General features: G+C 52.1%; 1 protein-coding gene across 1 annotated transcript; it reads left to right on the top strand.

Annotated features, from left to right (window-relative positions):
* Nucleotides 1–1207: 1207 nt before the first annotated feature.
* IRX6 (iroquois homeobox 6) lies at nt 1208–4516 on the top strand. Its single transcript, XM_059825011.1, has 6 exons — nt 1208–1252; nt 2391–2636; nt 2854–2963; nt 3237–3544; nt 3673–4179; nt 4416–4516. The coding sequence occupies exons 1-6, from the start codon at nt 1208–1210 to the stop codon at nt 4514–4516; spliced, it is 1317 nt and encodes a 438-aa protein (XP_059680994.1).
* The last annotated feature ends 20029 nt before the right edge of the window (nt 4517–24545 follow it).

The raw sequence follows: 24545 nt of genomic DNA, 5'->3' as shown, positions 1-24545 counted from the left end.
ATCACCTCCCCACTGACCTGCCGCGGCCTCCCCCCCCCCCCCCCGCCCCGGTGGGACCATTTCGGGTCCGAGGGAGAAGAATGGATGCCCCGCTCCGCACTCGTTAGGGACGGAGGCTTCGGGCTGCCGCCGGGGCGGGCTGCCCTCCGGCCGGCTCCCTGTCCCGGCCCCCGCCGTGCCGCTGCCCGGGCAGGCAGAGCGCGCCGTGCGGGGCGAGGCCTGACCCCGCTCCCGCGGCTCCGGGCCGCCGCGAAGGGCAGGGGAGCCAAGGGCGGGCGGGGGGAGCACAGCCAATGGGCTCGCTGGCAAAAGCAGCGCCGTGCTGCACCGCGGAGCCCGGCCCTGAGGGAGGGAGCCGGGGGCAGCGGGAAGGGCCGGGGGGCTGCGCCGGCCGGGCCGGCCCCGAGCGCTCCCGCCCCGGCTGCGCCCGCCACGGCCGCTGCCCCGCGCCCCGCCGCCGCGGCCGGGGCCCTCCGCCCGTCCTCCTGCAGCTGCAGGGTTACGCTGTCCGGGGGCGGGGGGGGGGCACACGGGCGGGTGCCGTGATTTCCCCCCTTTGTATTTTTTTCCCCCCAGCCAAATTTGGATTGCGTTTAAAAAAGAGAGAGGGCGGGGGGGTGGGGGGGGGGAGCCCAACCGCAAGGCACGGCCGGTCCCTGCCTTTGACGTGCATCGCGGCACAGCATTAAACCAACATGAACCAAGTGGTGCGGGCGCGCGCGGGGCGCGGGGCGCTGCCTGCTCCTGCCCGCCGCTGCCTGCTCCTGCCGGCAGGGCCGTGACGTCACCCCGCTCGCGCCCACCGAGGAACGCTAAAGACCTATAGAGCAGAAAATAATACAACAAGCAAGCTCCGTATCGTGCAAGCCCTACGTGATTTTTCCCCCCCTCTCTGAAAAAGCCCCTTTGCACTTAAACTCTCTATACATGTGGGGTGGCTTTTTAAACTCTCTCTATACAAACATATTTATTAAGAGCGATGGGAAGTGGGGGGTAGCCTATTTTTTTAATCCAGGCACCAAACCCCCCCCCGCCTCAGATGCCTGGCTGCTTTTCTTAAGTGCAATCATCTATAATTGAGAAAAAAAAAAAAAAAAAAGCCATACGTGGAAATGTGTGTGTGAGAAGGTGCATCTTGAAGCAGGGTTTAGTTACAATCGATCTTGGGGGGAAAATATTGCCTATGGTCCAAAAATAAGGAGCAACTATGTCCTTCTCTCAGTTCGGATACCCCTACAGCACCACTTCACAGGTAAGGCGAGTGAGCAGCACTCACTTTTGTTCAGATTCTGCTGCTGCTGTCCAGATGTCTTGTTCCCCCTCCCTTTTTTTTTCTTCCCTTTCCCTTACTTAGTCTTTTTTTAAAAGGGCACATCTGGAGCCTTTTTTTAAAAAATGTGCGTGTGTGTTTATGTCTCGTTTGTGTTGTGTTAGGCTTAAACAAATAACTCTCAGCGTGCACAGCAAAGGCGTTTAGGAAACCGGTAATTCCTCCCCCCTCCCCCCCTCCACCGTTCAGTTTTAAGTGCAACAAACAAATAAATACATAAATCCCGGCTGCGACCGATTTCCAAGCCCGCGGAGCTGCCCCGCGGAGCGGCCGCGCTGCGCCGGGCGCTGCCCCCGCCGCGCCGCTGCCGCCCGGGCACCCGCGGAGGGGGCGCGGGCCGGGGGGAGCCGTGGCGGGCGGGCTCGGGATTTCACTCGCGTTTCTGCGGAACCGGGCTGTGCCGTCTTCTCCCCCCTGCCTCGCCGGCTCGGTCCTTCTCCCGGGCTTTATTGGGATCTGTCGGGAGGGGTTTTTTCCCCCCACACGATTTCCGAAGGACACCCCACTCCCACACCAAGGCACCCTGTGTTAAGTAAGTCGTCTCTATACGGTACCTCGAGTCACGGTTTATTTGGGTGGAATTATTTATACACCGTAATCACTGCAAGATGTGCCTCCCTCGCTTGGGAAGTTAGCTGTCCCCTTGAACTTGGTGAAATCAAATGCCTTCGATTGCGTTAGCTGACATGTTTACTGCTTTGTCTATTGTCAAATTAACTGTAATCGCAACTTCTTGCCTTTAAATCAATGGAAACGGACCGGGAGGGGCGGGAGGGAAGGAGCCGTACGGATCTTTTCCCATTTTCGAGAGCGATTATTTCCTTAAAGTTTTGCCTGCTTGATTAATCGTGCCCCCTTCCCAAGGGCTCCCGCTTCCCACTCCGTTTATTTCCCGGTTTCTATAATTAGTTGCTTCAGCCCGGGCTCCCTATCCCCCTCCTCACCACCCCCCCCCCCCCCCCGCACACACACGGGCGCGCACACGCTTCCGAATCCCCCCCGGTGGGGCTGCCTCGACAGTCACTCGGCGCCGTCCCGCTCTCTCCTCTCCTCTCCGCAGTTTTTCGTGCCCGCCAGCCCCAGCACGACCTGCTGCGAGGCTGCCCCCCGCTCCGTGCCGGATGCCTCCTCGGCGCCGGCCACCGCCTCCCTCTGCTGCGCCCCGTACGAGAGCCGGCTGCTGGCGCCCGGCCGCGCCGAGCTCAATGCGGCGCTGGGCATGTACGGCGCCCCGTACGCCGCCGGCCAGGGCTACGGCAACTACCTGCCCTACAGCGCCGAGCCCGCCGCGCTCTACACCGCGCTGGTGAGTGCCCGCCCGCCCGGGCCGGGGGGTGGGGGGGGTGCAACAGGCGGCAAACTTCGTGGTTAGCGGTCGGGGTCGGGGCGGGGGGCCGCCGAAGGACGCGGAACCGGCGCCGTCCCGTCGGGGGGGAGCGAAGGGACTTGGCTGCCGCGGGGCCGGCGGGGGGCGGCGGGGCTCCCCTCGGGCTCGACGCCAAACGCCGCCGCTTCCCTTGCAGAACCCCCAGTATGACATCAAGGACGGCGCCGGCACGTTGCACTCGGGAATCGCGCAGCCCGCTGCCTACTACTCCTACGATCATTCCTTGGGGCAGTACCAGTACGACAGGTAAGACCCCTTTGATCAGCGCCCGGCAGCATTAGCATCCCCCTGCGAGGCGGCGGCCGACATCAAACGGCGGGGGGCGGGGGGGCTCGACCTGCCAAACGTTGTTGAAAAGAAACGAGGCGCCCCGGGAGCACCAGTCAGCTAAAATCAAACGGCGGCGGCAGGCGGGCAGGGGCAGGCAGGCGGATGGGCAGGGCCACACCGGCCTGCGGTGGGGCCGGGCCGGGCCGGGCGGCTCCCGCCGGCCCCCCCCTCCTAACCATCTCCCGGCAGGTACGGGACGGTGGATTTCAGTGGTTCGGCCAGACGCAAAAATGCAACGCGAGAGACGACGAGCACCCTCAAGACCTGGTTGTACGAGCACCGCAAAAACCCCTACCCCACCAAAGGAGAGAAAATCATGCTGGCCATCATCACCAAAATGACGCTGACGCAAGTGTCCACTTGGTTTGCTAACGCCAGACGGAGGCTCAAGAAAGAAAACAAAATGACCTGGTCTCCCAAGAACAAAGCGGGGGAAGAGAGGAAAGAAGAAACCCCGCGGGAAGAGGAGGAGTACGGCGCGGAGAGCGAAGGCAGAGGTAGGCGGCAGAGGCAGGACGGGCGCCTCGAAGTAGCTCGAAGTGGCGGCCGGGCGCGGCCCCCCCAACTTCCCCGCACCCGCACTAACGCCCTGCCGCCCCCTCCGCCCCGCTGTGTGTCCAAGCAGAGCAGAAGAGCTGCAAGGAGGACAAGGAGCTGCGGTTCAGCGACCTGGACGACCTGGAGGAGGAGGACGAGGAGGAGGAGGAGGAGGCGGGGAAGCCGGAGAAGGGCCGGGCCAGCTCCCTGCAGGAAGCCCCCAGCCTCGGCGCGGCGCTGCCCGAGGCTCCGCGGAGCGACTGCAGCCTGCCCGGCCCCTTCCGCGCCTTTCCCTGCGCCAAGGCCCCCGCCGCGGACTTCGCCCCCGCCGCCCTGCCCGGCCCGCCGCCGCCGCCCTACGCGCCCGCGGAGAAGCCGCGCATCTGGTCGCTGGCGCGCACCGCCGGGGCCAGCGCGGCGCGCAGGGGCAGCCCCGAGGGCCGCGGCGCGGAGGGGGGCGGCGGCGCGGCGGGGGAGCTGCCCCCGCCCGCCAAGGCCTTCCGGAGCTCCGCTTTCAACCTGCAGCCTCTCCCGCGGAGCTGCGCGTCCCACCGCGGCCTGGGGGAGCCGTGCCAGTACGCGGCGGCGGGCGAAGGTACCCGCGGCGGTGGGGCCGCGGGGACGGGGGGGACCGCGGGCCGGGCCGGGCCACAGGGCGCGGCGTGAGCCCGCCTTCGCGCTGACCGCCGCCGGGGCCAGGTGTCAGGCGGGCTGCGGCCGTGGCCCCCCCCCGGCGGTGCAGACGCCGAGGCTTCCCCGCTGGAGGCGAGCGGGCAGGGGAGGGCGGCGGGGCCGGGCCGGGCCCACCGCGAGCCGCTTGTGTCTGTGCAGGCTTCGGGCGGGGCGCCAAGGGCGGCCCGGGAGGCGCCGAGCTGGGCGGGACCTGCCTGGACAGGCTGCGGACGGCGTTCCGGCCGGTGCTGCGGAGGTGAGGTAGGTAACGGGCCGGCTGCCGGCGCTGACCTCGCACGAAGCGTAAGCCCGCCCTCCCGCCCGGCCCCGGGACACCGGAGCGGCCCCGGCCTGGGAGCGCAGCGCCGGGGCCACCGCCCTGCCCCCGCTGCCAGAGCCCCCGTCCGGGCGGGGCAGCACCCCGCGGCACCGGGGAGGGCCGGCGGGGCCCGCCCGGGAAACGCTCATCACCGCTTCTCCCTCCCGCAGGGCCGCCCGCCCCTTCCCGAGCGCTGGCGGCGGGGCTCCGGCTGCAGCGAGGCTCTCAGCTTGAAACAACGAAAGAAACCTCTCCCCTGCCCGGCGAAGACCTCCCCGTCGCGCAGGCATCGCCCGCGGCTCTGCCTTCCCGGCCCTCGCCGGGGGAGCGGCCCGCCGCGGCACAACGTGCTGCTCACATGGGGCCGAGGGGCGCGGCGGGCGGAGCGGCCGCGCCCGCGGGACCGGCGCCGCCCCCCCCCGCCGCCCGCTGCCGTGTGTTCAACACTCCTCATTAACGGCTTTGCAAAAAACAAAAAACTAATCTCTCCTCTTTTTTCCCCACGTCGTGGTCCGCTTTTCCTTCTCCTCCCAAAGCCGCTTCCCCCAGTCAGCGCCCTGCCCCGCGAAGCTGCGCTTGTCGGCGGCTGCTCCGCGCCGGACCGAGGAGGCGGGAGGAGGAGGAGCGGCGCAGGTTACGCCGGGCCGTTTATTTCCCGTCGCTGTACATAGATGCCGCTGGCAGTATTTTTCAGAGTCTGTCATTAACACGGGTGAGCTGGACGCCGCGAAGCCGTCCCGTGACCCCGGCAGCCCTTCAGCCAGGAGCCGGCGCAGCCCGCGCAGAGCGGCCCCCGGCCCGCCCCGGGCACCCGCCGCCCGCCCCGGGGCACCGCCGGGGCACCCCCGGGGCACCCCCGGGCAGCGGGTGGCGACCGGACGGCGAAGTAGGACGTTGTTAGTGGGTCACCGCCGTCGGTCAGTGAAAAGAGCAGTGCTGCACTTTACGGGACAGACGAGAAAGGGAAACCGTATCTCTGCATTATTTCTGTTTAATTAAAAGTGTCATCAAACACTTTGTGTTCAGACTAATAAACCAAGCAGGGATGAGGAAAGAATGTTTCTTTGTTCCTGTCTCTAGAAGCAGTGGCAATAATTTAAATTAATAACTGTGGTAATTAAGAGGTCATCTATAGATCAACCCGATACCTGCTATTCCCAAGTTCACCGGGGTCAACATTTACATTAAGTCATTTGTGGTCAATAGAGTCCAATGAATTCTGCCTTAATAAATCAGGGAAATCAATCTTGACTATCGAGTAGACTTCTGTATGTTTACCAAAGACTACCGAGACAAGTGGGGCTGCAGAGGTGGGAGTCCTCCGGGTTTGCGACCGGAGAAGCAGCTCGCAGGGGAAAGGAGAGGCTGCAGGTCACCGTGGGGAGAGGTGGCGGGGGCTGCCCCCGCCTTCGGCCCCGCTCACAGCCCCGGCCCCTCCCGGGCTGGGGAGCGCAGCAGCCCCGGGCTGCGGGGCACCTGCCAAAGAAGGCAAACTTTGTCGGGCTCTGCAGGGGCCAGGGCGGGAAAGGGCGGGGGGGTTAAGTGTACACGAGGGCCAGCAGGTAACGGAGCGGCCGGGAGCGGGGCAGGGCCGGCCGGGAGCGGGGCAGGGGCCGGCCGGGAGCGGGGCAGGGCCCGCCGGGACCCCCACCACGGGGCTCTCCGCGCTCCGGAGCAGTCCCGCGCAAGCGGCGGCGCAGAAGCCGCAGTCTGTTGCAGTGACCCGCAGCTTAGAGGAGGGGAAATTAAGCTGCGAAAAGATAAACATTATTTCAAGTCGGATTTGAAGGATTAGGACTTGTAATAAAGAGTATTAGGCCCTTTCGAAAGGTTCTTGCAAGGAGACTTTTCCTCCCCTCCTCTCCCACCGGAGGGGACAGGTGTTACCTGCCCTGGGAACAAAGCGCAGGTTCCCCACGCGTGTCCGCAGCGGCCGTGTCCCAGCCACCTCCGCCCAGCGCGCAGCGGAGCGGCCCGGCTCCCTCCGGAGCCCTTTGCCCGGCGGCATTGGAAGAGGCTCCGCGGGGAGTTCTGCAGCGGCCTCCCGGGCTGCCCACGGGGGACGAAACCTGCCCGGCCCCCGCGGCGGCCAGGAGCTGCCCCCAGCTCCCCCGAGCTGCCGGCTCTGCCCCGCGGCCCCGGCCCTGGGCCCCCCCCGGCCTCCACGGGAGCGCCCGAAGGAGCCGCGAAGCCCCCGGGGGTGGTTAATTGGTCGGGTGCAGGCTTGGGGGTCTTTTTAAGGCAGGCGCAAAGGTAACCTCCAGGGAGTCTTAAGACTTTTAGTTTTTATTTATTACTTTTACTCCCCTTTTATTAAAGGTCAAGCGAGCGAGATGCAGATTATCCCGCCCGCCCAGGACTCCCCTGCAATCTGTCACGTCGGCAAGATATGTATCGCAAATCTCTCAAAATATAATCTCCGGGAATCATATTCCGAATACTGTTTTGATTAAAAACCAGAGCGGGGATTGACGGAGAACTAATACCGGGAGCGGAGGCTGCGAGCGCCCAGGCACAGAACTAAAATAACGGGCTCGCCCGGGTGTCACAGGAACGAATTCGGCGCCTCCAATGCCATCATACACATACTTAAACCCTCCTCTGGCCGGGCTTCGCTACGAGCTGGGCTTTTTAGTGCCGCTGAGCTCTGGGCAGTGACCTCGGGCCGTCCGCCGGCCACCGTCTGACGGGGACTCGGAGCCTGCTCCTCCGGGGCGGATCGGGGAGACGGGGCCGGGGCAGCGCCGAGCGCCCTGGCCGGTGCGAGGCCCCGCGGCCCGCCCCGCCGCAGGCGCCAGCACCCCCTCGCCCTCACCCCCCCGCCCGGGCGAGGCAGAAGCCAGGCGGCACAAGGTGCAGGGCCCGCTCCCCCCGGGGTGGCGAGGCCGCCGGCGAGCAGCACCCCCCGGCCGCCCCATGTCGTTACTATTAAGGGCCGGGTCTCCCCCTGCCCCGCAGCCCGCTGGGCCGCGCCTGGCACCGGCTGCGCCCCCCCCGCTGCCCCGCATCGGCCCCCAATTAGCAGCGGCGGGGGCAGGCGTGGGCAGGCGGGGGCAGGCGGGGGCAGGCGGGGGCAGGCGGGGCGGCTGGCGGACGCGTCCCCCGCTGGGGTGGGAAGTTTCCGAAAGCAGGCTGCCGGGCTAATGGCCCCGAGCGGGAGCGGCGGGGCCGCGCACACTCCACTGCGCCCGCTCAAAGGCGGCGCGACCGCGGGGCCGGGGCCGCCGGGGCCGCCGCCGCCGCGCTCGCTAATGAAGTTTTGTCAAAGACAATTACGGGCTCGGCGGGGGCAGGAGGCCGCGATGAAAAGGCGGCTTTGTGCGGCCGAGACGGCGCGGCTCCCCCGGCCCTTCCTGCGCCCCCGCGCTGACCCCCCGCTCCCCGCGGGGGCAGCGGCCCCCAGGTAAACGCGGAGGCGGGCTGGTGCCGGCAGCGAGCCTCTCGGTGCTCATCGGCCCGATTTACGGACGAGCGAAGCAGCCCCGGCAAGCGGAGGGCAGCGGTAAGGGGCATCCCCGGCCCGCCTCTCAACACCCGCGCCCTTTCGGGTGCGGGGTTTCTGCCCCCTCCTCCCTCCCCAGACGGGCTGCTGCAACGGATTCCTGCTGTAACCTGGTTGCGTTCGGCAAGTGGGAGACTTCATGTGAAAACTGGCCACCGAGATGGCCAAATCTGTTTAAATATACACCAGAGAGACATGAAATGGGGGTCTCCGACTGTGGCCGCCTTCAGCTGCAGCTGGACGGAGAGGAGGTGTGGAAGAGCTGGACAAGAACCATCTCTCACCACCTTCCCCATGCTCCCAGCACCCGTGCTGTCCTCCCATCTCTGGTCCCCAGTCACCCGCTCCCAGCACCTCACCTCCCTCCCCTCCCCAGCCAACACAGGTGCCACAACACACGCTGGTTCTGCTAGAGAGCACAGGGAACCTTTCAGGAGTCATGAGAAGGTCTGGACAACACAAGTAACCACCCAGATCGGCACTTCCCGGCCTTTCGAAGCACAACCCTCATTTCAGGAATATGGGAGAGAGGAAACCTTCCTTTATTCCCGCAGGAGCAGCAGCACATGAGGAGAGTGGCTGTGACACTGAAATGGTCTGGGACCTCTCACCCCGAGCCAGCTGGTCCTTGACTGTCCCCTCAAACAGATGTCCTGTCCACCTACAGGGTTCCCATCCCGCATTAAAGGGGTGATTTTTACTGGCCTTGCAGCAGCAAAAGCCTTGGAGATCCCTTTTCAAAGGTGTCTACAGCAGAAGTTTTAGCATTATGAGGTTATGAAGGAATGGATTGGAGCAGTTAGTTCAAAATGATCTCACAAGCTGCACAAGCAGCTCTCCAGGCCAGGTGTCATTTCAGGATCAAAGCATCTGTTAGGGGAAAATCATTTTTGCCATTGTATTGCCTTTTTTTTTTTTACCTACTGTTCATCTGAAAATAAATTACAGGCCAGAACAGGTGGATAACATCCTGGAATGATTTAATGATTTATTTAATCTGGATTCTCTTTCAATCTACTTAGGATGAATACTTTTTTTTTTTTTTTAGCCTGAATCCAAAAGCTGGGCTTTTCATCTAAAGAAGAGAAAATACCCTAATACACCGCTCTGCTGCCATCAAGGTGTACTCCCCACCGCCGTTAGCAACCCAGAAGTAACGTTCACCCTGCTGAAGGGCCTGAGGGGAAAACCTCAAGAAAATCAAGCAGAAGATTTTAATTTTCTTTTCTTCCTTGCCATCTTTCTAGTGCTTTAGATGTTACCTGCCTTTCCTGGGACAGTGTCTGGGTAATAAGGTAACTGACTGCAGCATTCAATCACTGCTCCTTAAATCTTAACATGCGTGGGCTTAAAAACTAAGGGGACTGCTCTCTGGTTTTCCCTCTCGTTAGGACAGCTTTGTGTACTGCTGATCGGGAGCACAAGCAGGGCAGCGGAGCCTGAACGGACACACAGCAGACTTCTGCTGCAGACACCTGTGGATCTGCTGACACGGAACGAGGCCGGGAGTGATTCCTTCAGGCACATTCACCCAAGACTGGCACCCTGTTCCTCACTGAGCAGACCCTAACGTGAGACTTTCCTTCTTGAGTCGACACAGTTTTGCTAAAGAGGGATCAGCAACATCATTGCCCACTTACTCAGCTGTGAATTTCTGATGTTTGGTTTCAGCTGGAATAAGATATTTTATGGGAAAGATACTCTCGGGACCTGTAACATGCTGAAATTCATGGGATAACTCCCCAGGTGGCTGGGCTTGGTGCTCTGGTCCCACCGGAGTGGTAATGCAGATGTGCAGACTGTGATAGGAGCAGACAAAATGCTTTTAGACACAGGGGAAGGTTACAGCATACAGGAGGGGCTGTAGTTACCACTGCCAGGATGTTTCCCACTCATGCGCCTCTCCACCTTAGCTTAATGGTCTAAATCAAGGTAAACAGGTCTTAAACTTGCTTTAAATACATCAGACTTAGTATGTGCACCAGCAAAACCATACTTTATTTTGGGGCTGGGGGATGTTTGTTGTTTTTTTTTAACCCAGCACAGCTCTAAGTGTGCGATTGCTACTAGGCAAGTCCTGAGTTCATGCCACGGCACCAGCTCATTCATGGAGAGACTTATTTGGAAGAATTTCTGCATTACCAGACAAGACAGCCAGGTTGGTGAACCTGCCAGCCCCCACCCTGACTGCCTGGGGTGGCAGAGAAGGGACTTGGTGCAATTACCTGTCAGCCCTCCTGGTAAAGGGCTGGCGCTCTCCGTCACGCGGGCCATTCCAAAAACCAGACCCACAAGAACTGGCATCCAGAATAAACGTGAAACATGTGAAAGCTAACTCCAGTTTTTAACCAAAAATAGAATGCTAGAGGTTCCTCCACCCGACTAGGATGACTTATTCAAGTGGATTCACTTCGGAATTTTAAATACGTACGTCATCAGTGTACAACTTCTAAAAGATGCCCTCCACAGCCATCTGCTTAATGGCACGTCTGAAATTTATTGAACAGCTAAGAAACAAACAGCGACTGGAGCTCCCTGTTCCCACAACTGATCCCAGTGTTGCTCACTACACTTGACAGAAAAATCAAGCATCCACATCACCATGCTCAGGTTTTCTCTACACAAACCACCTGAGGTGCAGTGATAAGTAATGGGTTAGTTGCTTAAGGAATTGGACAATGGGGACCTCTGAGTCAGCAGCCTGCCAGGGATTCATGCTTCCCAGTTACATCTTGTTTATCTGACCATGTGCTTCGCAGCTCCTCAGCCATCGGCTGCGATTTATCCTGGGGAGGTCTGACAACCTGGTCACCATGCTCAGCCAATACAAGAACAAGTGCTCCACATACTGTAGGAGGGTAACTCGCCGCTAGCAGTGCTCAGACCTTCCTGCCGATGCTCTCTTGCAGTGTTCGCAGTACCTTTCCTGAAGCTCAGCACTGCGTGTGGAGCGTAAGTCCTGACGGTGCAGCTGTGGAGCAGCTCCCCAGAGTGAAAAGTGGGTCATTTGTTACAGCCGTAGGACAACATGACAAACAAAGCTCTTTTGAGAAGTGTCACTGGCAGCAGAACTGCGATCATGGACAATTCTGCTGCGGCAGTGTACCAGCAGCAAACCGGTCTGCTAGCCCACGATCCACAACCAGCAGTGACTAAGGCAGGACAGCTGATTTTCCCTTGAATAGTAAGTACCCAAGAGAAACAGACGCAGAAATAAGGCTCCTGTGAGACATCTGGTATCAGCCCTGGCCGGGTACCACAGCCTGACCGTTACCTAACCGACACCCGGGATGCTGCTGTTGTCAGGGCGCTGCTTTATATTTATGAGATCTCTCCATTGCTCGTACAGGAAGATAATTCTGAAATGGCCCAAAGCCACGCGGGGAGTGAGGAGATGAATGAAGGAGTCTCCGTGAATCACTCCAGCATGAAGAAAAGACCTGAAACATGAACAGCCCATACTGCTAAGAAATGAGGTGTCGAAATTCTTCCAGAGCAGCAGCAGTTCTGCTGTCCAGCCACCCCCTCAGCGTTTATTGCCTGTTCCTTCCCAAAGAAAGGCCACAAGCACTTCAGAGTAACCCCACTGTCAGAGGGGAAGGTGGTACCGCTGACTCACATATTTCCAGCTCTTTTACACTGCCATTACTACTTTGACTTCAGCATCTTCCGTATCGGCAAAGTGTTTCTGTGACGTTACCGTTTAAAAGAAGAAAAGGGATACAGCAACGACAATGTGTATGTCACACCAGCAGGTTCCTGTTAAGCAGGTGTTTTTGCACCAGACCCAACACACCATAGCCTCCGTGACTACCGGATGCGAAGCAGTGGCACACTGCAGCGCGCACATCATCAGGAGCATGTAAAACCAACAGTGCAAAAATCTCTCCACTAACTCGCCTGTAAAAACAAGCACCAGCACAACTGAAAGCAGAAGGTCTCTCATCCGCAGGGTCAGTCCCTTCTGCTCCTTTCATTGCTGCCGCCTCCTCCGAGGCCGCAGCGACCACCCCCCTCGCTCACCCAGAGTCCCCCCAGCAGCGTGGGACAGGAGCCCCAGCGAAGGGACGTCGTCGTTGCAGACAGACCTGCCTCCTCCTCGAACTACCCGAGCTCAGGCTTCCGAGGGCTACGCAACCAGGGGCGTCCCGCAGACCTCTCCGCAAAGGTCTGTCAGCTCAAGAGCTCAGCAGCATTTATCTATCAGTGCTGAACATTAAGTGTGATTTTTGAATCTTTAGCTGATATGGCACAGAGATACAGAAAGCTAAAGACTTACAAAAACATAGCACAATTAGGGAATGATAGAAAACAATGGTACGTAAAAGTTAACACAGACCTTGACAAAGTAGTGTCTATAAAGAGAAATAATTTCTTAAAACACATGTCAAATTACTGATTTTTTAATCACTCATATGCTAAACATTCTGTGAACCTTCAGCATTCAGAGTAATGTAGATAATGCAGTAATAGCTGCCTTAGCTGAAGGAAAGGTAGCTTCTCCAGGCAGGATTTCCAATTTCCAATTTCTCACCGCCTGTCAGAGCAGAGCTGATACACCTTCTGCCTCCATTTCATCATACCCTTAGTGAGTGCATCTCAGTGGAGACACTATATTCAGGGGCACATCTGCCTATCAAGGATTACAATTTACCTGTAGAAAAATCAATTGCCAGTAAAACTCTTCAAGTATCCTCCGGAATTCAGAAATGTAACATATATTACTCTTCTCCCTGAAATTTCCCATAAAATATTGGCTTACTCAGTATTCTGTGGCAGGAAATTAATAAAACTTGTCCTAGTTCCTCTCAATTACAGCAATAATATAACCTCATTTTCTCTTCATACACATTTAAAACTCAGGCTACAAATATAATACACGGTATTCCGTAAATGAAGCAGATGTAATTACCGTGGGAGTGTAGTCTCAGGGACAACTGTACTTAGAGCACAACTCCAAAGGATAACAACAATGATGGTCTCTAGGTGGCTTTTCACCCCAAATCCCGAGGCTGACCCAGGGCTGCCCCACCTCCAGCTCCACTCAGCATGGCAGTCAGATTGGGTTAACTTGCAAAGGCTCACAAATGACATTTTAAGGGCTGAGGAGAACCAGTACACAGCAATGACCCAGCGATCCCCGCTTCTTTGCAGAACTACACGCTCTCTTTGTGCAGAGATGCCCGAGTCTCAACCCGAAGGCTCTCTGGAGCGTGATGCAGTGCTTGCCGCTCGCTGCCCCCTTCACTGCTAACCGTCAGGTCAGGCTGATAGGGCCAATAAATCAAACCTGTAAGAGTGATTACAAAATTAGCACCACTTGAATTATTAGTTATGAAATTCAGTGCACTATAGTTTTATGCACTATAGTTTTCTAAGCTCTACTGATAGGCAGTGCTTTCCCCTCCTGGGAAAACTGTGAGGAAGCCTAGTGGGTTTTTTCTTGACTACTGTATGGATGTCAGCAGAGTTTCATTGCATAGACCTAGATTTCAGATCTGTGTTTTTGCTTATGGCAGCCCAAACAGCCCAGTTGTGAGTGCAGCAGCCTGTGAAGGGATCTTGAACATCATCTGTCGCATGGTTAGTTCCCTCAGCCTCTCCCCAGAGAAAACTCTGTGCACACTATTTGTTTTCAGAACACGCTGGTTTTTCTTCTCCAGAATAAAACTTTTGGCCTGATTTCTTATGGAAACAAAGCTCCTATAATCACTGTGGGAGAACACAAACATCTGCCCACCGTTGCGTAATTTCTTAAATCGACTGGCACATCTCAGCCAATCCCTAGCATGAGGGGGTGTGTGCTTTGGCCTCCACCTCAAATAAATGGAGAAAAAAGTTTCTCCCATCGACAACAAGAAGTTTCAGAGCCGTCTTCCTCTCTAGAGGAACCCAGAGCAGCCGTGCTCCTGAGTCAGGCAATACGCTGAAATGCCTGAAGTCCAGAGGGATTAATCCTGGCCTCGGGGTTGTACTGGTCCCCTGTGGTCACTCGAGCTTGTCAGGAATGGCATGTTTGTTTCTTTTTTCTCCTACACGCAATTGCAATGACTGATCACACAAATCACAGCAGTGATGCGCACAGTTGCAAACACAACCCAAAATACATTTTTATACAAACTTGTGCTGTGCAATACTGTGGGAGAGTATACTTTAAAGTACTAAAATGATTTTTCAACAAGAATTATTTGAGATAGAAAGTAGGGGAAAGACAGGGGAACAAGAAATTAAGTCCCCCAAACCAGAAGGTATAATGAAATCTCTGCTAGAGCTCACTCATTTTCTTTCAGCCTTCCAGCCAGGTATACCGACATGTCTATAAAGCTCTGCTAGTGACGGTTATTAGTCCAAAGCCTGGATCACAATTTTACCCTAGATAAAGTGGAGAGAAAATCTAGGTATTTTCCTCCATAAGATGCCAAGAGAAGCCAGCACGACCTGCCGAATTCCCCGCCACGGCTCACAGCAGGTTAAATTGCACGCTGGCAGCTCTGTGGCCAGTTGCACTGTCTAAAGAAAGAAGCACTACAGAGAGGTCCTACTTAGTACATTGCAAAGGGTACGGGTTGTTTGCTCTGAGGTATGGTTTCAAGAGAGCTGTTTGGGTTTAGAAGCGATATACCTGTTTATTATATTGATAAATGACACATTTTTCCTACTTGATTTGTTGGGGACTGAGTGACCTGGCAGTAAAACTTGACTTGATATTGCTGCTTAACTCTTATTGATGTCTTTTCCGGTTCACCTTTTATTTGCATAAATGAGAAACAGAAAGAAACCCCTATTCTTTAACAGAATGACATGGGACTCCCTGAGGAAGGCTGATGGATGTTGCAGACACACATCTCCCCAGGTACCAAACCGGTAACAACTTTGGTCCCCGCACTCTTACAGAGCCTCGCTCAGTGACCCCTCGCCCCACCTTCGGCTGACGCAGAGCTGACAGGCCAGCAGTGTTTGCTCAGGCACAGGTTTGACACTTTAACACGTGAAGTTTGTGGGGAGGAACAAGTGAGCGAACAGTAAATTTTAATTTTGGTAATTAACCTCTAAAAATGTATGGGACCTATAAATAATATAATTATAAACCTAAATCTCTAACTATGCCTATAAATAGGCATTTTTATAAATTCAAAGAACTGTGAAGCTTTCTTATGATGGAAGGGACAAGAATACTTGTTTCGAGAAAAAAAAACAGAAAGACTGCAAGCACTCACATATCACAGGGTTGCAGCTTGGGGTTTTGTCTCACTGTTGCAAAGATTACAACAATATTCCACAGCTGCATTTCACTTTACCATATCTTATAATAAAATAATAGTTAAAACCAAACCAAACCAAAACTGAGGCCCATTTTTTGTTGCTTAATTTCCAAGGAAAAACCCCAGTGAATATATTAACATGACCTTCACATAAGTGAGACTTCTGCCAGGAGGGGACATTGCTGGGTCAAAACAAAACCTTCAGAGACTCTTTCTCAGAAACCCAATCACCACCAGAAAATTCTGGTAGCTGACCCTGAACACTCCAAAATTTAAGACATTTCAGATTCAGATCCATAGTACTCACTCACATCTTTGCAGAAAAATCTTGTGGAATTAAATGGAGGCTGAAGATAACAGCTTAATTTCTATTAAGCTTCGAGATCTGTATTTTCCTGTTCTGTGCACTCCACAGTAGTGTTATATATATGTACTTCTGTTTAATTTTATCCGACAGTTCCAAAGTCTTAAAAGAAATTATAAGTGTCTTGATAATTCATAGGATTTTTTCCCCATAAGGCATTTCTCTTCCTTTTGTTTACGTTTTGGGAGGAAACGTCAGTAGTACAAAGAAATGGTGCTGCACAAAAAAACCGACCCCAAAAGAGATGCTGCAAAACAACAGAAGAAATGAACACAACCAGGAGGAGAAAGCTCTGCAAGGGGGTCCCCAGTGGAAAGAAGTGAATGGAGTTTTACACACGTGGACTCTTAGATTTTTTGATAGCCAGAAATCTACTCGTTTACTCTTTCTTTCAATTTCAGTCCTCTCACCTAGGAATCCTCTTTTTGTTTTATACCAGCATTTGGAGCAAGTTTATTGTTTTTCTTTGCCGACTGCTGGAGTGGGACTCGGGGACCTGGGGAAGGTGGGCTGTGTGGTCCTGCACTCCTCCTGTTCAGAAGCTCACCTGGTTTAAAAATCAAACCAGGATTTGAGAAAAACCACCAAAGAAAACAAACCCCAAAGTTTGTGCGTGCCTTTCCGTGACATTTCTGACCCATTTCTCCTGACCCATTTCTCTGTGTATGTGCATCACGTACTTATGGGACAGATGAGTAATGAGCATTGTGACCTATAAAAACAGCAGAAGACGGGAGGAAAAAAATCTGCATTTACTTTCAGATTTATAAAAAAATAGTATTTATGGATAAACCAGAATGGAAGGGACTGGGCCAGTACAGAAGTTTTTGCTGTTTATAACTCCCATCCTTGCAAAGTTTGCGATAAGGTGAAAACGATTTAGAAGACATGAGCATTCCCCCCTGTACAGCTGACTGTACACAAGCAGAAGCTGTCTCACGGACGGCTTTGGGTGGCAGGATGACCAGATTTATTATTTTAACATTCTCCACCAATTTGCTCGGTCCCATGTCAGGCACTGATACACAGGGAATGAAACCAGTGGACCTTTGCTCGCCCACACTTTTTTTTTCCTTTAAAAAAAACCCAAAAAACCCCACAAACCACTGGCTGACGTGGAACATATTTCCCCCTCATCACAGGCAGTCTGACACACACCTGAACACTCACAAACTGCATATCCCTGGTGGACCAGACCCCCCTGGGCTCAGAGGTATCTCCAGGAACGCCTGCCAGTGAGACAGTCGGTCCCACCGTATGGAGACCCAGGAGCTGGTCTCCTCCACAGCAGCAGATTGCCCTGGTGACTAAACAACTGGTGACCCACCAGCTCTCAATCTCTTCAGCCTAAAATCCCTCCTAATAAATCTCCAAGTGAGAAGGAGCAGCCACCCAACAGCAGAGCACCACGACTAGGACACCAGCAGAATGCCAGGCACCTATTTTGGAAGAAATCTTAAAAGATTAAAGAGCAGAAACACCCGCTCTCTCCAAACAGCCTGAGGAAAAAAGAGCTGGAGAATATGGCTCACTTCAGTCTGCACTGCAGCAAGGAGGTGGGATTTTGTCTAGTTTGCCTTGGTAACACCAAGAGAGATGTCACAGCTGCAGAAGGGTTCAGCACTAACTATATAAGCCCTCCTACCACGTGCCCGGCTTCATCCTGTAGTTCTCCTTTTGCTGTCTCCACCGCTTTTGTTACTAAGTGGACTGGATTAAAGCCAGCACAGATGCATTGCACACCACCGAGTACCACACCGACAGCTCCTTGAAGGGCTGGATCAGTTTAGCTAAACTGGAAAGGAGACAGAGGTAGCACCGTGCATCACAGCCACGTACCAGAGAAAATCTTGACAGGCTGGAGGTAAAGCAGGACAATATGAACAATAAGGAACACATTTGAGCAGAAGAGTAATTAAGCACTAGATCAGATGATCAAAGGAGATGGTAAATTCTCCATTTCGTGACACCTCCAAATCAAGACCGGGTGTCTTTCTAGAGGATGTATTCCAGCAGTTCCACCCAGCTGCCAGGGCATCATCTGTCCCACAGTGTATACGGGGAGCAGAAGCAGACAATCTGGCTGTCCTTCCTTGCCTTGAAATATCCATAAAGCAGCATTATCAGCCCTCTTTGGGAAATCAACTTTCTCTAATCCCAGGGTATATACTTTTTAGGACTTTCTTGGTTTTTTGCATTTTCTTTTACCTCTCATTCAGCGACCTGCATGCATATTACAAAAGAGCGGCACTCCACCCTCATAGGAGTTAAGTACAGATTACTCTAGAGGGCAAATATTGCAGAGCATTTTCCACTTTAACCTGTGCATGCAGTTTGATGGGCATTTTTGCAAGTATTGTAGCAAAAGCAAATAAATGGCAGGAATATCTGCGGAAACAGTGGTGCTGAAGCACATAATGAAAAACCTGAAGGAAAGCAAGTTTTGACTGCATACTTTTGCCTATTAGCCCTCCAGTCATATTTAGCCATGCAGAGAACAACAACAACAAAAAAAGATCTAAACCGATTGTTTACTGCTCAGACGACAGCCTGTTAAAATCACCCTCGTTACTACAGCAATAGTACATATTTACAGGGATTGAGGCTGATTTTGATCAGCCATACCAAGCCATGCCTCAACCCATTTCATACTGATTAGAGTCTGGTCATATTTTAAGTGTCTATGAAATTATGCAAATGGAATCTGTACCAGAAAATCAGATTGCCAGATAATTGACCATTAATCTTTGATAAAAGTTTAAAAAAATTAAAGCAATCAGAAATCAGCTTAGTGTACGGTCTCTTGGGCCTTATTTTGGTCTAGTAAGTCGGTACACTAAGCTGATTTCTGATTGCTTTAAGTTGTAAAAATTGCTTTTTAACCCACGGATATCAATGAGATTGCACCTGGTGTAAGTCGGGGCTGAATTTGATCCGCTGTGTGCCTTAATCACAGTATATTTTTGTTAAAACCCAGTATTTGTGTGGATCTGTGGATACTGATTTGTTCAAGTACACGATAATCTCCCTCTAAGCCCGTCAGAATACAGCAGGTTAATAATGCTGTAAGTAGAATCCAATTTATTCATAAAACACCGGAATGCTTTAACCAAACTGTTCTTTTGTGGCAAGCCCCCTCCCGCCTGGCTGCGGCAGACAAAGGCTCCTGGTGCAGCCGGTGGGAATGGGGCAGGATAACAACAGCACGGCATCTGTCATGCCTTCCATCAGTCTGTCTGTCCGTCCATTGGGCAACTGGGTTCCCTCTCCATCCGCCGTTTTGCACAACCAAAGGCACTGTCGTGCCCCGTCCTGCAGTCCGTGGTACCTGCTTTGGGAACTAACTATGGCTCCACGCCCGTAAGCATTATTTTGATAAGTGCCCCAACGTTTTTGGTGGCAGCAGGAGAGCGTAATCCTGTGACAACATTCCAGCCCGTTAACATTATCTATTAATTAGCATATATAGCACTTGCTGGGTGTTTATCGGAATTCAATGAGCACACGCTGTAAAACTTCCTTTCCTCTGTGACCAACAAAGTAAATAAAAATCCCACATGCTTTAGTGGGAAGTTAGATTTGCTTTGCACAGACTTAAGAAAAGCAAAGTATTTTCTATTTAAAGACTCCTTGTGCAAAGTTTTCCAGCCAATGAACTTTGGGAAACCCTCCACCTCTTTGTGATCCCCCCTCTGTCAGCATCAGGAGCCCTTGCCTGGAATCACGGCCTTATCACATTTGGCGTCACCTCAGCAGAGGACAGAGATGATCTTACAGCCAAGGACACCACAGTCTGAGTAAGAAAAGGAAGACAGAATGGCAGAGAGACAGACATGAGCTGTAATGAGGAAACAATAAAACTATACTGGCCAAAACGACAGAACCACCCAAAGCACCGCAAAGGGATTCAAGTCAAAGGGGACACCCAGGTTACCTCTGATTAAATTAAATTAGCAAGAGGATGGTTTATTACGGAACTTTGATTTTTCATTAAGCTGGATTTTAGGCTATTAACCAAATGCACGTGTACAATCCTGTGTTGCTCATTCGTATGCAGGGCCAGGGAGCTGTTCACAAGCCGGGGGCACATCCCGCGCTCGTGCCCCCACCCTCCTCCCTTCTCGCAAGAGGGCTGGTGGCAGCTGGAAAGGGCCACATGACAGAGAGGGTCATTGCTCACTTCTTCAGGCCATTTACTTTTGCCAAGCCCCAAGATAACTCCTCCTTCTAGAGCTCGCCTCTGCAATTCTGCTCATAAACACAATTTCAAAGCTGGCAGGTACCAGAGCAGTCTGTGCCCCCTGTCCTCAAAGGGCAGGTTCCCAATCTGCAGGAGTTATCATTGCAAAAACACATGCAGGCTGCTGCTTATGGCCCTTCCATGATCCCTGGGGAGGGGAAAACCAACCACGTTGCAACGCAGACTTCAGATTCATCCAAAATTAAAAGCTTTTGATAAAATCACTGGTTAAGATAATTCATAAATTGAACAGACTACTGGGACGGAGGTCCATCATTCAATGTGCTCTAGGATTCCTAGAGAATAAACCACTGAGCATGCTTTAATTCAACTGAGAGCTTGTGGGTGCCACAGTGAAAACATAAACCCAAAATCTATGCCCTGCGTTACACAGGTGGCCAGTCTAGATGCTCATAACATTTTCTCCCACAATAATAAAGTTACTTTGCTGATGTGACGAAATTTTTGCAAAAAACAGAAGTCCAATCACCTTCAACTCCCAGGGATGTTGCAGTAATGAAGTCTGGCACAAGCTGGTAGGGATCCAAATGTTCTAATACTGTTGCTACGGCTGTGCCCAACGACACCACCGCACCTAATCGAGATGGGTAAATGCAGTAGCCAGACAGCAACAAAAACTCAGTGAAATTATATTTGGGACAAGCCATCCAAAATTTCTCTCGGGTTAAGATGCACTCGTGTAAATCATTTGAGCTACTGTACATCAGCAACAGCTTTGAGAAAGACAGGGGTTTTTTTGTGCTTGAAAGTAAAAAGAGAGAAGGGGACCAATTACTTGTTAAAACAAAGCAGCTCGGTGAATCCTCGGGATACCAGCCTCTCAAGCTAATCCCACAGTGATGGGGGAGCGGCTGCTGGGAATGGTGTCTGGAGAGACACAGCATGTGATGGGCCCCAGCGCTGATCCCAAAGGAAAGCCCCAGGGCAGGAATTACAACGCTGCCATCGACGAAATGCGGGAGATGGACAAAAGTTACACGGAAACACAAAGGAGCACTGATGTGTCCAGTGATGAGTACTGCAGAAGTGACCAGTACAGCGCCATGCGACTCTGTTAGTGTGTGCCATGGAATGGCTCAACAAATGCACAGGTATCAAGAATGAGTTGAAAATGTCAAAAGGTTCGTTAGAGATCATGGCTGGTTTCCAGAAATGCTACAAAATACAGACACTGAAGGATAAGTCTGCAACTCCAAGGTAGAGGTGTTCTTATCACCTAGGAGTTGTTATTAGATTTCTGTCTATGTTTAAAACAATTTTTAAAAGAACTGTTATCATTACAGGAATTTTCTCATGTGCACAACAAAGACTAACAGGGAAAACGCTGTCAAATACTTCTGCGACCTCAATGCCTTAGGGAGGCAACTGATTTCAAACCATATTCTCCATTCTCATCAATATGACAATCGTATCCCACCTCTGCAGGATTTCTCCTTTCACCTTCCTTCATAAAATTGTCTCCTCAATTTTATAGCATTTGGTCTATGCACGTAATAGGAGGTGACTGTCTTGCTGATGATTTTTCAGTGCTTAGGTGACTAAAAGGCAATATAAACTAGTGCAAAATGAGATGATCCAGTGAGAAAGAAGGCAATTCAAAACTGAAGCAGGAGACGGAGAATGTTCATCTAGTTCAGTGCAACTCACCACCAGCAGAACGTAATTTTCAGTAATAGCAACAACCTTGGCGAGCTTTGACCTGCTAGACTAGGGGTAATACATTTGGGCAGGAGTAATGCATGATATCTTATTTTTGCAGAAAAGCTTCTTTGTTTCATAAAAATTCAGAGCGACAGATCACCTTCATCCTCTGGCATGTAGCAAGGATCTAATGGATAGTTTCTGCTGGCCACTTGAAAACTGAAGTTATGAGAATTCATGAGCCTCCAGGCACAGAGCATAAAAATCCATCTCCAAATGCTCAGACATGGCAAAAATAACTCTCTCGATGTGGATGGAAATGTTACCACAACCACAGAGTCAAGGCTGTTTCTCCTGAGGCATCTCTCATCCAGTTCCAGGGCTGGGCTTCAGCCGAGTGGACGCAGCGACTTGCACACGCTGCCCTCCATGAACAGCAATTCTCTTCCGAGTGCTCTAGTCGAGCCATTCACAATTCTGCTCTTCCAGGTATTTTATCAGGAGAAAAAAGCCTCGTCTAAAACTACTCCCTGCTGATAAAGGAACATAGGACCGCTGCAGTGAGGCTTAAGACACTTTGAAATGTGCTTCAAGATTGTCAGGGAAGCATTCCTGGATTAGCAATGTGATTTGATCTGAATGTTTGAAACTTTCAAAAATTTCAGAAGAAAGTTACTTCTTGCTTGGTTGTTTGCATGAATATGCTTGCTCATCCCTTGCCTTTGCCAGTAACCCAGAGGCGTATGGGACTGGAATTTCTCCCCACCTGCTACAGCAAGACCATGGAAGCAGCAGAGCGATTGGCAGAAAGCTTTGTGAGAGGAGGGGGAAAACACAAGACTATAAAGTGAAATTTTACAGTCATAGGAGAAGGTTCTCTGGATTTACATAAATCTACTTGGCAGTGACTATGTTAACAGTTGACCGTAACTGTTTGGAGAGAAACAAGCCGCTTGGATGCTGGCAGCAAAACCGCTGCTTTATCCAATTCCTACCGTGCCAAGCTCCTCCACCCTCTCTCAGAGCAGCATTTAGACAAATGCCAACATTTTAAAATTAAGTGGCCCCATCATTATTAATTCATTTGGTATTCATTGTAACAACATTAATCATAGTAAACTGCAGCAGCTTTATTACACATGTAATGTGTACTTCCTAGAATTTCCCTGTAAAATCTCTGACATTGCTAACAATGTAAAGCAAAACAATAATAAACACACGACTTAATAAATCATTATTCTGCCCACAAGTATGTTAAAAAATAAACTCGTTTCAAAACTAGAGGAAAAAACAACATGCAATAAGTGACATCAGTGAGTTTGAGGCTTTTGGTTGCAACAAAGACACAAAACAGCATGCTAATATGACATTTACAAATAATACCTAACCGCAGCCTAATTAACTTATTGTGTGCTTACTAAACTAGCATACATATTATATTAGAAGAAAAACACTTATTTGTTCTGTTGCTAAGAAACTTCAGACATTTGCATATTTAACAAATTGTTAGAGTGTTTTTAACCAGAATCCATCACTATTTATAAAAGACAAATTTAAAACATGAGATCAAAGACACAACATTAATTTTTCTTTTGTCAACTGTCTTTGTTCAGTGGCTCAAAGAAGCAGTTTTACAGCCGGCTGATACATAATGAAACATCTGGTATTATTCTGAATTACAGCGGAACCCACTAATAGTCAAGGGCTTTTCTTTATTTCTCGTACACCAGTCAATGTACTATAGGGACCAATCCAGCAGCACTTGAAGAATGTGCCTTTGCAACCGCTGCAAGGTTATTCTGACTAAGGAGTTCAGGATCCAGCTCTAGAACAGGAATACCACTAACTTTTTTTCTTTTAAAGGCTCCAGATGTCAGCTGATTTTAATTGGTCTCGTAAGTTGTGCAAGAGCAGGAGACGGAAGCACAGTATCAGGGAGCGAGGCAGTGAACAAAGCCCGAGGGTTCTCCGCTCACTGGGAAATAATGGTGGAAGCCAGTGCCGCAACACTGCTGCTCACCGTGCCCATGGATCCTGTCTGCCGCGTCGCAGCTCGTGGCTCCTTGGACATTAATCCAGAGCAGCGCTGGGTCACTATTTTACACACTGTGAGCAAGGTCGTTTGCCAGCTCACTAGGGATCAGTGTAATGACCAGCAGAGCTTGAATCCCCTTCTCCTATCCCATCCACACTAGACACTCACGAACACAGCAAGAGGCCTGGGCCAGTACGCTGCGTGTGTGATAGCTCAGGCATGTCCACATGCCGCTGAGCATGCTGTGCCAACGTGGCCAGATCCAAAAATGCTCTTGGGGTGTCTCTACCCTGCTCTGCCACCTCCAGTGTAGACATATGCTAGGAGGAGCCAAATGAAAAGGAAAGCAAAGAGACACTGGAAGTAAATCTGAAAACTCAAGGAGCTGTAACAAAACCACGGTAATCTTAAATTTTCTGTCTCTGGGCTACTTAAAGGACTTAAAGCGGAAAGGATGTCATATGGAGTTAAAGCTCTCTTCAGAAAGCTACCCCAGGGTTTGTCATCCTAGAGCTGCTTTTGCCACCTACCAAAGGCAGGGGGTAGTCACGTGTCTTCTTCCTCTCCTACCTTCCCTGCTCTGCCCGTCTGGCTAAAAACCCGGGACCAAGGAATTCCCGTGGCAGGGCAATATCCTCCTACACTCTTGGGAACAAACTAATAAAATTTGTACTTCCTCCTCAGTCAGCTAAATACTTAGATTTATCACTTCAAACAAAGAACTCCCAAAGAAAACATGTGACAATCAAAATCATTATTTATGAGAGTAAACACTGAAAAAATAATAATTCTGCTAAACTGTAGCATTAACCAAATGAAAGTAATAGTTTACCTCACTCGCCAACAAAGGTTTCTGGAGGATTTTAAGGAGTTCCAAGACAAAATCTCCTTGCAAGGGACAACAG

This window comes from Gavia stellata, chromosome 15, assembly GCF_030936135.1.
Source record: "Gavia stellata isolate bGavSte3 chromosome 15, bGavSte3.hap2, whole genome shotgun sequence".
Classification (NCBI taxonomy): domain Eukaryota; kingdom Metazoa; phylum Chordata; class Aves; order Gaviiformes; family Gaviidae; genus Gavia; species Gavia stellata.
The sequence above is the reverse complement of the archived record's forward strand: the minus strand, read 5'-3'. Positions and strand labels throughout refer to the sequence as shown.

Bases quoted from the DNA above. Each gene is read 5' to 3' on its own strand.
- IRX6 (XM_059825011.1), top strand. From the start codon at position 1,208: ATGTCCTTCTCTCAGTTCGGATACCCCTACAGCACCACTTCACAG. The intron at 1,253-2,390 runs GTAAGGCGAGTG...TCCTCTCCGCAG, and splicing joins CCTACAGCACCACTTCACAG to TTTTTCGTGCCCGCCAGCCC. The intron at 2,637-2,853 runs GTGAGTGCCCGC...CTTCCCTTGCAG, and splicing joins CCGCGCTCTACACCGCGCTG to AACCCCCAGTATGACATCAA.